The 18,391-nt window shown below is 40.0% G+C and overlaps 1 protein-coding gene across 1 annotated transcript; it reads right to left on the reverse strand.

The window, feature by feature from the left end:
• Positions 1-2,570: 2,570 nt before the first annotated feature.
• Positions 2,571-11,877, reverse strand: LOC134635631 (NACHT, LRR and PYD domains-containing protein 1 homolog). Its single transcript, XM_063485036.1, has 11 exons — positions 11,662-11,877; positions 11,191-11,240; positions 11,012-11,085; positions 10,621-10,835; positions 10,255-10,508; positions 9,885-10,013; positions 7,884-8,028; positions 7,678-7,710; positions 4,690-4,733; positions 4,288-4,573; positions 2,571-4,076 (listed from the first exon to the last, which is right to left on the reverse strand). Exons 1-10 carry the CDS (start codon positions 11,819-11,821, stop codon positions 4,295-4,297), a joined length of 1,383 nt encoding a protein of 460 aa, XP_063341106.1. The 5' UTR covers positions 11,822-11,877; the 3' UTR covers positions 2,571-4,076; positions 4,288-4,294.
• Positions 11,878-18,391: the final 6,514 nt, after the last annotated feature.

Raw genomic sequence — 18,391 nt, forward strand, 5'->3', positions numbered from 1 at the left:
CATGGACATGACAATAAATAATTAATTTAAGGCTTTACCGTCATTCTGCCACAACCCACAAGCTCTAAACTGCTTTTTGTGTCTTCTCCTTGTTGACATACAGATTACTACTTGAAGATCACATTAAATGGTTTTGGATGTATTTGTTCTGATCTGACTAAAATATTAAAATACTCAGCTGATGTATGTTTCAAATAAACATGATCAACTCAAAGTATTTTTTTTACATATTTATTTGTTTTTGACTTGTATTTGGTTCCTGAGGTGATACCTGATAATCTCTTCACCAGACTCTGCTCATCTTCATTAAAGCCTTTCTGGTCACCTCCACACACTCTCAGCTGTACTTCTCCATCATCACATTCACTACATCCTGAGTGTTTGCTGCTTTCAGTTTGCTACTTGAGATGAGGAGTGAAACTTTCTGCTATTCAATCAGTGACTTGAATTCATCCAAGTGAGCAGCTTCTCAGTCGTCATAGTTACCACCTGGAAAATGAAAAAATCATTTTGTACCTGCAGGACTGAAGCAGCCTGTCACTTCTTATGCAGGAGGTGCAGGGCCAGCGATGGTGACACACAGCAGATACTGACATGTACCAACGGGAAGTTCATGCAACTACATGGATGTTTGCTCCTTCATGTTGAAATTAGCTTCACACGTTTAAATATAGTCATTAAATGATTTTGAGCAACCTTTGAATGAAAGATGTCCAACATCACACATCACAGGTTACATTTTCATATCTTCAGTTATTGCCACCTGCATTTTGTTCCTGTGAAGTTACAGCTGAATAATTCATTTTTGTCTTTTAAAGGTAAACTATAAAACTTACTAAGGTTACAGGTTTCCATAATTTCCTTCAGGATTAATAAAGTTTTCTGATTCTGATTTATTATCTATTAGGGACAAAACAGGGGGCACTGTCTCAAAGCAAGAAGGTCCCGGGTTCGACTCCACCACCAGACCTTTCTGTGTGGAGTTTGTATGTTCTCTCTGTGTTTGTTGGGTTCTCTCCGAGTACTCCAGCTTCCTCCCACAGTCCAAAGACATGCATTTAGTGTGGTTTAGTTCAGCGGTCCCCAACCCCCGGGCCGCGAGAGCTGAGGCTCAGGTGTGAAATGTATGGTTTTCAGGGTTTTTATCGGTTTTCAGCTTTATTTTGTTATCGTTTTTATCGTTAACTCGGTTTTCCTGGGTCTTTTCACGTGTGTTATGAATAAATCTTTTTTTCTGTACCAGTACTAGTTTTATTTTGTTGTATTTATCCGCGACACCTTAAAGGCCGGTCCGTGAAAATATTGTCGGGCATAAACCGGTCCGTGGTGCAAAAAAGGTTGGGGACCGCTGGTTTAGTTAACTGGTGACTGGTGTGAATGGTTGTCTGTCTCTCTGTAATAGACTGCCGTCCAGGGTGTACCCCGCCTCTCGCCCTATGGTAGCTGGGATAGGCTAATAAGGATAATGGATGTGTGAAAATGTAAGCTGGGTTAAATGATTAAGATAAACATCACACACCTCACTGACGCTCGTTCTTCGTGCTGCTGGATTAAAATGGAGTTGATGGAGTCGACGCTGATCAGCCTTTGTAGAACTGAACGCTCCAGAAAGGCTGGAGTTTAAATGAACGAACGAACCAGAAAACAGGGGTAGAAAGGAGTCTTTAATAACAATTAAACCATATAAAAATTTGTATGTACAAGTCAAAATATAAGGACACATTTAGGAAGTTTGAGCTTCTTAGACGAATAAAGTCCTCAGAGTCAGGAAACATCCAGTTCTGTGTAAACAAAGCCGTCCGATCCCGGTCTGACATTTCTGATGTTTGTAATGTTTCTTATTGACTGGTTCCATCATTTTAATGTACTTTTAGTCATTTATTTAACTATTCCTCATTCCTACTGTTATTTATGTGTTGATCTTTCTCATTTTTTGATATTTCAGTTTTTCTGACTGATGCTGCAAATCAAAATGATCCTGTAGGAATCTAAGGAGCTTGGAAAGAAAAGCGTCTGGACTTCTTTAAAATTCTTTGAAGATGTTTCACCTCATCCAAGAAGCTTCTTCATCTGGTTTATGACACCAACTGTCTGCCATCTATAATCCATCTTTGAGATCCTTCCCAGATGCCTTACCGCCCACTCACATCCTGGGCCTACTGACCTCAGTAAATCGCATGATAGGGTGGGGCTAGGTTTCACTATGGGTTTACCCAAAACCTTTGCTGTTTGTGACCTTCACCCGTTTTCACACCTTGGCTGGTGTGATTAGGTAGATGATCAATATGTCTGAAGGTTCTCAGTCATCCAGGTCATCGTAGTCTAAGGAGCTTGGAAAGAAAAGCGTCTGGACTTTGCTTGAAGACGTTTCACCCGTGACCCACACCCGTTTTCACACCTTGGCTCATGTGATTAGGTAGAGGATCATCAGGGGGTCCTTTGTCCCTCTTTGGGGGGACACTCCCACGGGGTTTAAATTAAGGCTGGGTATCGTCACTGATTTCTAGAATCGATTCGTTTCCAATTCACAAGGTCCCGAATCGATTCGATCCACGATTCGATTCGATTCGATTCGATTCAATTAAATTTGATTTGAATCTGGGAAATTTTGACAGTCAGAAATATTATAATTCAGATCAGTACATTTACATATTTTTGTATCTATAAAAAGGAAGCTGACACACGCAAGACTTTATCAAAGGTGTGAGCGTCACAGCAGATGCCTTTGTGTCAAAGTAGCTGAAGATAAAACACAGAAAAACATGAAGGTGGTTTTCCTGGCCTGGGATTTTATAAAAATATTCTGCAGTACATCAAAAATGAAAGAAAACCATTAATCAACATATGAACATTACCTCTGATGTTACAGCAGTTTTATTAGAGACACGGCTAAGCGTTTTGCATTTTGCATAATTTTAAAAAGTTTAAATTTGTTCAGTATTGAACGGGAGAAATTAGGTTTTCTTTTCGGAAGTATGTAAAACGAAAAAAAAAAACCAGCGGCTGACAGCGCTGTAAACAACAGTAGACTTGTGCGTAACAAGCAAGCGAATAATGCAGAAAACAGATTTTTAGACGGGAAACTGTTCTTGAAGTACAGAGAGAGAGAGAGAGAGAGAGAGAGCTGTGCATGACGTGTGATTTTATCGTGGGTGAAGCAAAACAGTAAAAGTCAGAGTGATTTCATGACGATGTTTATGTGAAGCGTACTTCTTTTGCTTCTGGTTCAGTCAATATTGTTTGGAGAGAGATAAAACTAACAGCTTTAGAATCAGCGCAAAAAGGGCGTGAACACAAAGCGCGGACCTGTCGAAACATCAGAATCAGCGAGCTGTCGGCTTTCAGCCCCGACCGTGTCCGTGCCGTCAGGTGAGAAAGGCGACATCTCACTGATTCTGATCCGCGGGTCCGCGCTGTGTGTTTACGTCTTTGTGCAGAATCCATGTACCTGCTCTCATTTACTGTCTTAGCTGTTTGGTGGTTGTTGAAATTTTGTGAGGTTTCACCTGAGATTCTGGCGTTTCGGGCAAAATAAATGACTGACCTAACAACTCATCTCTTAAAAAAAGGTACAGTAATCAACTTACTAAGTGATCTTCATTGTATGTTGTTTCTTTGTTGTTGCGCCAGTTCATTTCCCCAAAACAGAAGGTTTGAGGGACAAGTGGGTGGAGCTTCTGTGATAAGGGCCAGAATTGGAGATCACCACTATTAGGATAATCCCCCCTCAATGACATCACACACTACAAAAGTTTAAAAAAGAAAACCCCACAAAACAGCAAAAACCTGAGTGGCTCACAGTGAATATCTGTAAACATGATGATCACATTATCTGAAATTTGAAAGTGTATAAATGAAAAGAAAGAAAAGCACAACAGGTTCAGTCTGTGCTGCTAGAAACAAACAGAATGTGTTTCTATGTCTTGATGCATGCTCAATCATCCAGGTAAGTAAATCTCCAAACGTTGATCATCTGGCCGTTTTCAGTGGGAGAAACGTTTCGTCACTCATCCAAGTGACTGCTTCAGTCTCAGCTGACTGCAGGTTTCCCCAATCAACTTTTGGAGAATGTGTTACTATGAAAGAAGGTGAAGGAAATCACTGTCAGATCATTTCTACATGTTTAAACCTGAATTCAGCAGAAAATAAAAAAAATAACAGAACAAAGCTAAAATAAAATAAAAAGATTAAATATTAAAATAAAAACACAGAACAGCACTGTAATCCTCCCTAATCCTTGATTGAGTAAAATATTTATGAAATCAATGATGCCATTTTGATTGTTACCTGTGGATCATGAGCTGCTGTCTGACAACTTCTGCACCAGATCATTCCTGTTAATTTTCTGCAAAACCTTCTTGGTCACCTCCACAGACTTTTCTGTGTAGGTCTGTAACATCAGATCCACCAGGTTACAGGTGCTGGCCTTCTCCAGTCGGCTCTCTGGGATGGGTTGGAGCTCCACCAAAACATCACGGTCCCGCAGGAACCACTTGAACTTTTCAAGTTCGTCCTTTTTCAGATCTTCCAACATCCCCAAAAGCTTCTCTCTGTCTGAGTGGTCTGTTAAGGCCTGGCAAAATTTAAAACAGACAAAGTGACATGATTTGGAAATGATTTTATTTGTGGATAACAAATTAATACAATTTAATCAGGACTGTTTTTAATTTACTGATATTTTAAACTTACTTTCTGCATCTGTGCAGAGAGATCTTCATTCACAGAGTGTTTCTCTGAGGACGAAAGAAAGAAATTAAAAAGAAATATTCTCACTAACGAATGTTTTTCTTTGTCACACAATAACGAAGCAAATGAATCTGTAATCGACTGCTCTGTGATCAAACAGCCAGGACATAAAGTAAGAGAAATTTTGCTGACACTCAGAAGAGGGTTTGAAGTGAAGATGTGTCAAACATGATGCGACTCGACAGATACCCAATATTAAAAGACTGAGACCAGAATCAGAAAATCTTCATAAGGACTGATCTGTGTATTTAGTTTGCTGAGTTCACAGAGAGATGAGTGGGACATGAGGAGTCCCATCAGTGTGAACACTTCGGTGCATCATCGTCTTCAGGCTCAGATCCAAACCCCGGCTGTTTGCTGTAGATGTTTCTATAGCTCATCATAACACTGCATGTGCTTATCAAAATACATAATATCTTATGAACATAAAAATCACCATCAAATGCTACAAAATGCATCCCCTCTACTTTTCTTAACAAAAAATTTAACATTAAGAACACCAAGGAGAGAAAAGGCCACATTTATAAAATATATTTTATTGTCTAAATACTGATCCAAAAGTTTCAAAAACATCATTTTTTGATCTTCCTTGCAAATTTAACATTTCATAAAGTTAAGCAGGTTTAATTTTTTGAGGTTAGTTCCTCGTGTGGCTTTCTGTTTGTAATTTCTTCCTTTGTTCCTGTTCACACCTGTGTTACTGTGTAGGTTTAAGTGCCTGGAATATTTACTGTAAGATGATGCAGCAGTAACTGTTTAAATAAAACTCATCTACACAAAGCTTTAAACACATAACACACTGCTCCGTGATCGATTTGTCATAATCAGGAAAATGTCCAGCTGTAAAATGTAACAGCTGTAAAAGTGACCTTTTACAAGGAGCTGCAGACAATCTACTTGTAATCTGATTACATTTCATGTTGAACTTGTTCACAGAATGAGATTCAGTGATTATATGATGTCAAAAAACACTCAGTGTCATAAATTCAGAGTCTGACCTTTGACACATATTTCACTGAAAATCGCCTAAATCAGTCTCAGTGGGTTGAATCAGAACTCACAGTCTATAAAGATACTTTGTTTCTGCATAAACTGCAGAGGTTTAAATCAAATTACCCACCAAGACCTGACAATCCTCCAAGCTCTGTTTAATCCAGGACTACCTTAAGCACTTCATCTTAATCTCTTCTAAATATTTTCATCTGCAGTTCATAGACTTTAGCTCAGCATTCAGCACCATTATCCCCCGAAAACTGTTGGACAAACTCAGCAAGTTGGGACTGAGCACCTCTCTCTGCACCTGGATACTAGATTTCCTGTCAGAGGGACCTCAGTCTGTCTGAATCTGCGACATCTCCAGCACCATCAAGCTGAGCACAGGAGCTCCTCAGGGCTGTGTTCTCAGCCCTCTGTTGTTCACTCTCCTGTCACACGACTGCACCGCCCTACACAGCTCTAACCACATCATCAAGTTCGTTGACGACACAACCGTGGTTGGACTCATCAGCAGCAACAACAAGTCAGCGTACAGAGATGAGGTTCAGCAGCTGTCGTTCTGGTGCAGTGAAAACAATCTGTCACTGAATGTGGACAAAACCAAGGAGATGATCTTCGACTTCAGGAAGACTCGCTCCACCCACACACCACTCAGCATCCGTAGTTACATGGTAGAGACGGTTAACAGTACCAAGTTCCTGGGAGTTCACATCTCAGATGACCTCACCTGGACCACCAACACCACCTCTATCACCAAAAAGGCCCAGCAGCGCCTCCACTTCCTGAGACGCCTGAAGCGGGCCAACCTCCCACCCTCACCGTGTTCTACAAGGGCACCATAGAGAGTGTTCTGACCAGCTGCATCCCCGTGTGGTTTGGAAACTGCAAAGTCGGCGACCTCAGCCAGCTACATCGGATCGTCAAAGCAGCTGTCAAGATCATCGGAACATCTCTCCCTGTGCTACAGGACATCTTCCACAAGCGCTGCATCAGTAAGGCCTCCTGCATCATGCTTGACCCCTCACATAGACTCTTTTCCCTCCTTCCATCCGGCAGACGCTATCGCAGCACCGGGGCCTGATCCTCCAGACTGCGAGATAGCTTTTTCTCACAAGCCATCAGACTCCTGAACTCACTACCGGCTCCCCCACTGCCCCCCACCACACACACCCACACAAACCACTAACTGACTCTATTGGACTCCACAGACCACTGCCTTTGTAAATACAGATGCTGCTCTATGGACAATCCTACTCTCAGGAATCCTGCTTTAAATCCACTTTAAATCTCAATTGTAAATTTTAGACTGTTATTAACCCTTTTTACCTCAAAGTGTATATTTACTCCCCTTACCTCAGTATTAAAGTGTATATATATTTATTCTTCCTATTCTTACTCTTCCTATATTTATTGTTGTTCTTTTTCACTGTATGGAATTGGAGCCTCATCGTCTCGTCTCTCTATATACTGAACTGTATATAGCTGAGATGACAATAAAGTTTACTTTGACTTGACTTTGACTGTCTAAACCCGAGCCAACCACACACATCATATCCATCAGGTATTACAAAGACTCTTAGAAAACTGTTTGTTAGTCAAGGGGGAGAAATGTAAATTTTATTCTGTTTCATTTGTCGGGTTCCTTTTGGTCACATAAGAGTTGATCCAGCCAAGATAATGATTCATGCGATGGTGAACTCTCACTGATTTCATCAGGGACTATTGCAAAGCTCTTTCCCTGCTAACCTGCCGAACTTCTCCCAAGAAACTTTTACAGTGGAGCACCTCTGCACAGCATGCTTCTGACTATCTAAACATTGTTTGCTTTGGCTCCCATTCTGGCACATTCTAGTCTGACCCTTCTCTTCAGTTCATAATTGAAGTGGATGCCTCCAGCAGGTAATTCATGGTACTTTTTTACGTGTCATTTTTTACCTTTGACATAACCAGACTCTGGATGGTCATCTTCTGTCAAAGGAAATGAAAAAAATCATATTATAGTTTAATTGGAAGGTAAGCAAAAACATCAAACTGCTACACACACTTTTCAACTTGGTGTCATAAAATGGAATATAACTCATTTTCCTTTGTTTCATTTCATGTCTTACTTCCATAGTTAATATTGCTTAATATCCACTGACCTTTTCGAATTTCACAGGTCCACAGTGGGTCATCAGGTTCACCAACAAGTGGTTCAGTGTGCAGGAGTGCAAGTATGAGTTCACTGCCTGGATTCTTAATGTACACCTCATAGAGGTTTTGATTATTGTATCTGAGGGTTAACGCCTGTAAAAGAAAAAAAAATCAGGCAGTTAGTATAATTAGGTGTTAATTTATTTAAACTACAATAAAAGAGATTTCCACTGTTCCTTGTTCAGGCTACATGACAGTGTCAGACCTTTATGCACCAACTGTGGTTCTGCTCTCTCCGGTCCAGGATACTGTCCATCTGTGCAGCTGACCCCATGCAGCATGTAGGCTTCAGTATTCACACTCAGGCAGAGGAAATCCTCTGTGCCAGAGCTCCTCATGGTGTCAAAGACACGTGTGCCAATTATTTGCATGTTGTGTGGCCAAATGTTTGTCGTGTTAGAGGTATTTAGCCTCTTTGTTGTTGGATCATTACTCAAAAAAGTAATTATTTTACATATTATGCAGAACTTAATTCCTAAAAGTAATTCAACATGTTACTTAATTACTCCCAGGAAAAGTAATTCATTATTCATCACCAGAGATGGGCAGTAACGCGTTACTGTAATCCGATTACTTTTTTCAAGTAACGAGTAAAGTAAGGTATTACTATTGCAAAAACGGTAATTAGATTACCGTTAATTTCCCGTAGGAACGCTGCATTACTGCGTTACTAAAACCGTGATTTTTTTGCGAGAATGTCTCATGATAATGACGTAAGCGAGTGCGACGTTCGTGGCAACAGCTGTGTACAGATCAACAATGGATAATATAACGAGTGCGGAGAGAGTATGAGCGTGCAGCGTTTAAAGCGTGGAAGTACTGACCTTACTTTGAGTTTGATTACATAAAAAGTGACAAAAACATTAGCGTCCGTTGTGCGTGGGAAGAAAACTTCTTTTTACAGCAAAAAAACCCCCTAAACTTCCAAGCAAGCACCGAGTGCGCTACGACGTAATGGGAAACTCACAGAGAAACTCGCGGATTCTTCAACTGACCGCTGCGGCACACCTGCACCAGGGCAAACCTCCGCCTGCCCCACTCCTGCTTTACAGGTGAAAATAGAGCAACAGGACCGCTGAGTCTTTGATTTTATTTATTTTCTGCTGTGTTTTACTTGCATCTATTTGAAAGACTGAGTGTAAACACAAAAAATATTTTATTTTATGTGCTGGAATGTGCAGAAAATAGGTTTAAATGTTAAACAAATTTCTTCCAGTCAGAGAATGTTGCATATAATTAAATTTTGGCTTGATGCATAAAGTTAAAAGATTAAAACTAATAAAACAAGTTTTAAAAAGAGACGTTTCCATTTGATTACATTTTGTATGATGGATTATGCAGAAAAAGTAGAATTGGGCTGAAAAATCTATTGCTTTATCACCTATTCAGGTTGTAAATCGTGTTTTTAAAAAGTAACTAAGTAACTAGGTAATTAATTACACTTTAAAATAAGTAATCAGTAAAGTAACGGGATTACTTTTTGGGGGAAGTAATCAGTAATTAGTTACTGATTACTTTTTTCAAGTAACTTGACCAACACTGTTCATCACATTACTTTTGTGTTACACTGTAAAGTAGCCTGAAATGCACTGTCACACAATATCCAGCTAATAGTATAAACCTTAGTCTACAGTCACACACCGACACAAATCCCTGTCCGAATATTATCTCTCTGTCATATTTCTCTTAGTATTTATCTGTCATGGTTCTGGATTATTTTGTCCCAGCATTTTGAGTTTATGGTGTTTTGGTGATTTTGTGGTGTGGGGAGAAGGGACTGATCTGGCTAAAGGAGCAAAGACAGCACAGACAGAGCTGGGCAGTGCTAAAAAGTAACTGAGTGCAGAAACTGTTTGGAATTAAAAATTACACTGTGAACAAGAAACACTGTGTGCAAGGTGGACGTGTGGGGGGTTACATAGTGGCTGAAGTGCTACATGTAGGCCCACCTGCGGTTGGATCTTTGTACTTGCGTTGTCGGCTCTGAGACTGAACAGACGCTCAGTTTGCAGGTACTTGTCTGGATGATGCTTTCTGATTCTTTTAAATCCCTCACAGGATTCTCTGTCGTCAAATCTCTGTTTAAGAAATACAGAAAAGAATAAAGCAAAAACAGCAATATTCTCGTCTCTGATTTAAACCAATTTAAGCAATAAGATTTTTGTGAGAGAGGGTCTGCAGTACAGACATTCTTCTCATTGCGTTCAATATAAAAAAAAAACATTCTTCTTTCAGTGTCTCTTTTGTCTTTTGTCAGTCGGTCCTAATGTTTGGAATCTTGTCCAGTTCCACATTTACATCATTAAGATGTTCAGTTACCTGTTCCAGAGCAGGATCCTGTCGTATCAGGTAGACGTGGAGTTTGAGGAAAGATGTGTTGAGTTTATAGTACATCAACATGTAACAGCTGATTTTTGGAGGAAATATGAAACGTATCAGAGCCCCTATTATCGAGAAATTTGGTTCAGTTAACTTGACATGTGATGGTGTGACCTCAGACACTTTTTCCACAACATCTCCACAGTCATCTATGTGAACGACTGCAAACATGTCCAATATGTCAGGGACGTCATCTGCAGGAGAACACAACAACACAAACATGGTGAGAAGAACAGTTTATAACAGTTTGTGCGCTCACTGTCAGAAATGTCAAACATCTGAAATTCTTCCTTCATGTCCTCTTACCGATGCAGATCCAGTGTGGCAGGTGAACTTCATTTAACTTCCCAGCAGTGACTGTGACGTCCATCAGAGGACCTGCAGGCATGTATTGTCTGCTCTCCATCCTCTCCATGTGTCCCTCCCAAGATCTAAACTGGTACTGAAAGCTGGTCTTTCCCTTACAGACCCAGCGCAAGCCCGAGACTCTGCATTCAAAGTGTCCTGCTGCAGACTGAAGGCTGAAACAGGAATTAAATACACACTCATGAAGGAACAACAGAGTGAATGGAAACACAGAGAGTAGTCGTGTGAATTGGATGCAAAATGAAGAATTTCCTCTGAGAATAAATCCAAAGCTGAACTGTTTCCTGTAGTTCCAGTTTGCTGTGCTGCAGCATTCAGGAAGTTGATTTACCTGTAAGTTGGAGCCTCGTCTGCATCTGTACTGTTCACCTCAGGTTCAAGTTTAGTCCAATCACTGGAGTCCTGCTGCAGAGGACAGTCAATAAGTACACATGTTGATTTTTGTAATCTGACAGAAAGAAACAAACAGAAAGAAACTTTAGGAATAAATGGAGGAATGGAAGGGATTACCGTCATGCTCTGACAACCTTCAAGCTCTGAACTTCTTTCAGTTTCTCGTCCTTGTTGAGACACAAAGAATTCAAATGAATGATGTTATGCTGACATATAAAATCATCCTCTAACTGTCCACATGTTTGCTGTTTGATCACTTTATGCTGTGCAGTGCTGCTTCAACATCAGAACAACATGTTCAGCAGGACGTGCAGCTGAGTGACGTCTAAGATGATCAAAAGTTGATGAATTCAAATATTCTCACCAGTGATGTCAGAACAAGACAGAGAGAGAGAGAAAGGTTGGATTCAGTTCTGATGATTTATGCAAAGTTATTTTTGTACGTCTGTTGTGTTGCTCATTTTGTGTGTGTGTGTGTTTGTTGATTAACAGTTATTAGAACAAATTCAATATAAACTTATAAAAATGTAAATATTAAATATTTCTGAGTCACACATGTTTGTGTAACATGATTTCTTTTGGTTTCACCTGAGCTGCTCTCTGACAGCCTCAGCATCAGATCAGGTCTGTTCATGTCTGTTAAAACCTCCCTGGTCACCTCCACAGACTGATGACCAAGTTCATCCATCATCAAATCCACAAGCTCTTCTGTCCTGGTTTTATACATCTGTATTTGTGGCAGGCCCATCTTAAAGCACGTGAATGGCAGCAACTGCTTGAATTTCTTTAGATCCTTTTGACTGAATTCATTCAGTGTTTCCAAGAGAATCTGTCTAACAGCTTCCAGTTCTTCTACCTGAAAAATCAAAATAATTTAATAAGTTACTGTATAAAATCTCTGTTGGACAATTTAAAGATCGAAATTATGGAAATGAAACATTATTTCATTTCCATCAGTACTAAAACCTAAATGTTTTTTTTTCTAGATTTTGTGAAAGCTGAGTTAAAGTCACACTCACTCTCTTCAACAGTGCAGCTCCATGTTCATCCACAGAGTGTTTCTCTGAGGAGGAAAGACATTTACAATCAACTCTGAGGATTCAAACATCATCACACATCCAAGTAGAATCAGCCTTCAGACGACACAGATGATTTAAAAAGAGAAAATATTGTAACACACAATAAAATGAGATAAGAACCCTACAAAGAAACACTCTATCCCAGTGGTCGGCAACCTGCGGCTCCGGAGCCGCATGCGGCTCTTTAGTCCTTATAGTGCGGCTCCGCGTGGTTTGGGAAAATAAATTAGAAGTATTTAGCTGAAGTGTAATTTATTTATGTTACTTCTTTTTTAACTTGTAGTTCTAAATTGGAAGATTATTGTGATATTGAAATATAAAAATACAATTATATTCTATTATTTTTTCATCGCTCAAAATAAGCGTCACACTGGCGGAAGCCGGTATACCCGCCGAAACGCCGTGCATTTATCGAGACTTTCAACCCCAGGTAGGCCAATTATGGACCTTCGGATCCATGTTATGTCAGCAGCTATTCTCCTCTGTGAACTATGTTAAGAACAAACACGCTCACGCCTCACAGACCACAGCTTACAGTCCTGCGTAAAGATGAAAGTGACTTCGTACAGCCCCGATTTGCAGACGCTGTGCGCAGAGATTCAGGAGCAGAAGTCCCATTGTAAACATATCACGGCAGACCCGACGATGTTTCCATGAACCTGCTTTTCAGCATCTCTTTATTGACCACTTTTCACACACGGTTGCTGTACGCATACAGCCGGCTGGAGCTTTCAGCTCACAGCCCGACACATATCAACACAACAGCATAGATAGCACAGACGTTAAGGTGGCGAGGCGTGATTGCGGGTGCCGCTCAGGTGCAGCGGCGCTGCAGCCCACGGCCCGCCACACACATTAAGCAGGTAAAATACATATTTAGGCAGAATTTTGCAAATATCTATTTTTCATTTTTTAGCAGCATAGTGCTTTTTTTCCAATTATTTTTTAAAAGTCAGGTCAAGGCTCCAAAAGCCCAAAGGCGATATGAGGGTGGCGGCTCACAACAGTTTTTGTTTGCTACATGGCTCATTTTAGTTCAGCTGGGTGTCTTTCTTTTTGTTACATTTCTTTAAGAGTTCAAAATATGTTAATTTTATAAATAAAATGTAATTTTCTCTGTAGCACTTCATGGATTTCATAAGCAACAGACCTTAGTTGTTCACACAAAGCATAAAAGTAAAAAACTATATACACAGTGTTATCTTCATTTTAGATGTCAAACAGTATTTACGGCTCCCAGTGTTTTCGTTTGCGTGGAAACAGGGTCCAAATGGCTCTTTGGGTGTTGAAGGTTGCTGACCCCTGCTCTATCCATTCACTTCCGCTTATCCTTTTCAGGGTCGCGGGAGGCGCTGCAGCCCATCTCAGCTGTCTTAGGGCGAGAGGCAGGGTACACCCTGGACAGGTTGCCAGTCTGTCGGGCAAACACATAGACAGAGACAACCACTCACTCCCACAAACACACCTACGGGCAATTTAGTGTTTTCAATTAACCTAACCCCACTAACTGCACATCTTTGGACTGTGAGAGGAAGCTGAAGTACCCGGAGAGAACCCACGCAAACACAGGAAGAACATGCAAACTCTACACAGAAAGACCCCGGCCTGATGGTGGAACTGAACTCAGGACCTGCTTGCTGTGAGTCAACAATGCTAACCACCGCAAGCAGGCCTCGTGCTCTTTGTTATATATAAACCATTGATACATTGCATCCAGATTAAACTAACTGGGGGTTCCCAGCTGTGATAATGAGAGAGAGGGTCCACCTGTCCACCTCAGGTTTTAAACAGACAGACAACCTTTCACACCCACATTTAATTTAGAACCAGCAGTAAAGCCAACAAGCATGTGTTTGGACTGGAAACCAGAGCACTCTGAGGAAAAGCATGCAGGCACAGGGAGAACATGCAAACTCCACACAGAAAGGTTCCAGCCAACCAGGAGGCTCAAACACACAACCTTCATGCTGTGAGGAGACAGTGCTAACCACTGCACCACCATGACACCACCAACACAAAAACCTGTTGATGACACAGAGTTTACACTCATGCATGTTGGTCTTACCTCTGGATGCTGAGCTGCTCTCTGATAACTTCTGCACCAGATCAGTTCTGTTCATGTACATGAAAACTTCTCTGGTCACCTCCACAGACTGCTGACCAAGTTCATCCATCATCAGATTCACCACATCTGCTCTGGTTGATGATGGACTCAACCTCCATGAGAAATATGACCGATTCCTCCAAGGAATAATCATCTGTAAGAACCTCTTAAATTTCTTGAGCTCCTCATCACTCAAATCATTCAAAGTTTCTAAAAGCAGATGTTTAACAGCTGCCATTGTTGCCACCTGGAACAATAAACACAATCATGGGGTCACATATTTATTTATGTATTTACTCAAACACAAACTGCTATATTGATTACAGTATGTTTATCATAAGTTGTGAAGAAACTATAAAACTGTGATCCTCTTTTATGATTTTGAATAGTTTTTCTTACAGGCTGCAGTTCTTCTCTCATATTGTGCAGATAAAAACTGAAATATATCTATTAAGAATATTTCCATGGTTTCAGATTAACTTTAAATGTTTATTAAATATTTGTAAGTAGAATAAAGTTTCATCTTTAAAGTGTTTGATGTTTTCAGATTTCTGTGTCCTGTTGAAGAGTCAGGACAAATGTACATGCTGACATTTCCTCAGCTCATCCTCAGTGGTAAAGACATCCTGACATTAGTGTTGGAGAAAATTACTGCTGAAGAAGTCAAACTGAATGAAGCTTCAGTTTGTCACAAACATCCAGCAGAAATCATGAGAAAAATGACTCAACATGAGAACTGATGATACTTTAGTACTCTGACTTTCAGCCTGCTGTCTTGTACTGAATCAGAGAGATGTGACATGACTCACTTTGTGGATCAGTGCAGAGCGTCGTTCATCCACAGAGTGTTTCTCTGAGGAGAAAAGTGCTCAAAGTCACTCATGACAAACACATTTAACAACTTACTGACAATTATTCAGGAAATATGACTTTGGAAAAATGGACAATATGCAGAATTACACTGAAACCTCCTCAGCAATAATAAACAGTATGAAGGAGTCATTTTTACTCCTCCTCACAAAGTATTTTTATTTAATATGGTCTCATATTTATATTTTTATGTATATTTATCTTCCACAACACTCATAAAAAACTAAAGATCTGTTTTATTTTGTCTTTATAAATAATATTATTTATAAAGTCAAAGAAAACTTTACTTAGAAGTTTATGAGACATAAAAATCAGTTTTATGGTTTTAATAAGTTTTGATTTTGCTGTCTTACTTCTAGGCAGTGAGCTGCAGTCTGACAGCCTCTGAGCCAGATCAGTCCTCTTCAACTTCTTTAAGACCTTCATGGTCGTCTCCACTGACTGTTGGCCGTAAGTCTGCACCATCAGAAACACTGTGTCCTGCAGGCCTGTCCTCACATACAGCATCCATGAGAAATCTGAGTAATATTTGCGATGAATTTGTGGCAAGTTCTGCTTGAACTCCTCTAGCTCCCAGTAATTCAGAGCATCCAGAGTTTCCAGCAGCAGCTCAATATCAGACTCCATCGTTTCTACCTGGAAAATTCAAAGAAAATGTTCATGAGATAAATGTGACATTTCTCACTTTCAGCTTTGTTTGTTTTCTCATCAACACTTTAGAAATGTAGATGTGTTTAGATGACATCATCCATCACATAAGGTGATGATGTCATTGGTCATATTTGTCACAATGATCACAAACAGCTGATTAACAATTATTCTGCTTCTGTTAACAAGTTCAGGACTTTTCTGACCTGCTGCAGACCTACCTCACTGCACACGCTCAACTTATCAAAGTTTTCCAATGAAAATCAAATCATTTTATTCTATTGAAGATTTCTATCCTGTATTTATGAAATGAAAGCTGGATGATCTGAAGTCAGACAGATGTGACATGACTCACTTTGTGGATCAGTGCAGGCCAACGTTCATCCTCAGAGTGTTTCTCTGACAGAAAAGAAATATTAAAAGGTTCATTCATGACTGATTTAACATCAGTGTTAATAATCAGACACTTTGAAGTAACTGATACTTAGGGATGGGTATCGTTTAGGTTTTATCTGATACCAATACCAAACCGGTACTTTTGAAACGGTGTCGGTGATTAAACGGTGCTCGAACCGGTGCTTAAAGAATGGAAAAAAACAAACTTTGACCAAAAACCTCTCATGTTTAGCTGTTTCCCACTTTTTCTTTGGTCATTTTAGCTTTTGTGGCCAGGGTGAAGGGAGTAAGTAAGTAAGTAAGTAAAGTTTATTTATTAAGCGCTTTTCACAGACAAACAGTCACAAAGTGCTGTACACAAATATTAAAATAGACAATAAAATCAATAGACATTATACACAACGTAAAAGATCAAATGTAAATAGTGTAAAAAATATAAAATATGTAAATCAACAAAAGGCTTATTTGAACAGAAAAGTTTTTAACTGTTTTTTAAAACAATCCACAGAGTCAAGCAAACGTAACTGTAGTGGTAAACTGTTCCACAGCCTTGGTGCAACAGACTGAAAGGCTCCGCCCCCTTTTGTCTTCATTCGTGTACGGGGAACAACTAAGAGACTCTGAGTCTGTGAGCGGAGATGACGAGCAGCAGAGTATTTTATAAGAAGCTTGGATAAATAATCTGGAGCCTGGCCATTTAGTGCGCTGTATGTTAAAACAAGAATTTTAAAGCGAATTCTAAACTCTATTGGGAGCCAATGTAAAGAATATAAGATGGGAGTGATGTGAACACGTTTGGTAGAACGAGTTAGTAGTCTGGCTGCTGCGTTTTGAGTCACCTGGAGGCGGGAGAGAGATGATTTATCCAAGCTAGTAAACAGGGAGTCTAAGCGTGATGACACAAATGCATGAATGAGTTTTTCCAGTTCAGCTGAAGAGACCATATGTCGCAGTTTAGATATGTTTCTTAAATGATAGAAACAGGAACGAGACAAAGTTTTTACATGAGAGTCGAGGCCCAGAGAGGAGTCAAATATTACTCCAAGATTCCGAATATTTGACTTGACAGAAGGACAGAAGGAGGCAAGAACCTGACTAATTTTAGAATGTAGCTCAGGAGGAGCTATGATCATGGTCTTGGTCTTGTTAGTGTTTAGAACGAGGTAGTTGCTTGAAAGTCAACCAGAAACCTGGGTTAAGCACTGGACTAGGGTGGACAGCCTATCCAGCTGATGAGGCTTAAAGGACATATGGAGCTGAATGTCATCAGCATAAAAATGATAAGACAGGTCGCTAAAAGATTGAATGATAGCAGCTAAAGGAAGCATATAAAAAGAAAATAGTAATGGACCTAAAACTGAACCCTGTGGAACCCCACAGGTCAGGGCAGCAATGTCAGAGGTGAACCTGTCAGTCCTAACAGAAAAGGTCCTGTCTGATAAATATGAAGAAAACCAGTCTAGGGCAGAGCCAGATACACCAGCTAAAACCTTCAGCCTGTTAAGTAGGATTTTGTGGTCGATGGTGTCAAAGGCTGCACTAAGATCAAGCAAAATGATCACAGAACAGTTCCTGCATCAGATGCCATTAACAGATCATTATAGACTTTTAAGAGAGCGGTCTCTGTAGAGTGCTGCTTTTGAAAGCCAGACTGAAAAGGGTCAAGAATGGGTAATTTACATAATAGAGACCTGAACTGATTTTCAACAATTTCTTCAAGTAATTTACTTAAAAATGGCAATTTTGAAATAGGTCGGTAATTACTAGCAGAGCTAGGATCAAGGTTCTGTTTTTTTAACAGAGGAGTTACCTCAGCATGTTTAAAATAAGATGGAACACAGCCTTGCCTCAGTGAACTGTTGATGATGGATAGTAATGTGGGACCAATGCTGGTGATAGACCCAGACAGGACAGAGTGAGGTAATATATCTACAGAGCATGATGAGGATTTCATTTTACCTAAAACTATAATCAAGTCATTTAGTGTGATTGGAGAAAAGGAGGTAAATGATCCAAGACAGCAGGGGGTGTCTTCATAAGGGGAGGCACTTGGGGAAATTTTGGATTTCAAGTCCATCACCTTATTTACAAAGTAATTAAGGAAGGTATTACAATCTTCATCAGAAAGCAACAGAGCTTGCTGGGTTGGAGGAGAAACAATACTGTTGATGGTATCAAACAGAATTCTTGAATTATTTTTATGACGATTTATAAGATTATT

Source organism: Pelmatolapia mariae, linkage group LG10_11, assembly GCF_036321145.2.
Source record: "Pelmatolapia mariae isolate MD_Pm_ZW linkage group LG10_11, Pm_UMD_F_2, whole genome shotgun sequence".
Classification (NCBI taxonomy): Eukaryota; Metazoa; Chordata; class Actinopteri; order Cichliformes; family Cichlidae; genus Pelmatolapia; species Pelmatolapia mariae.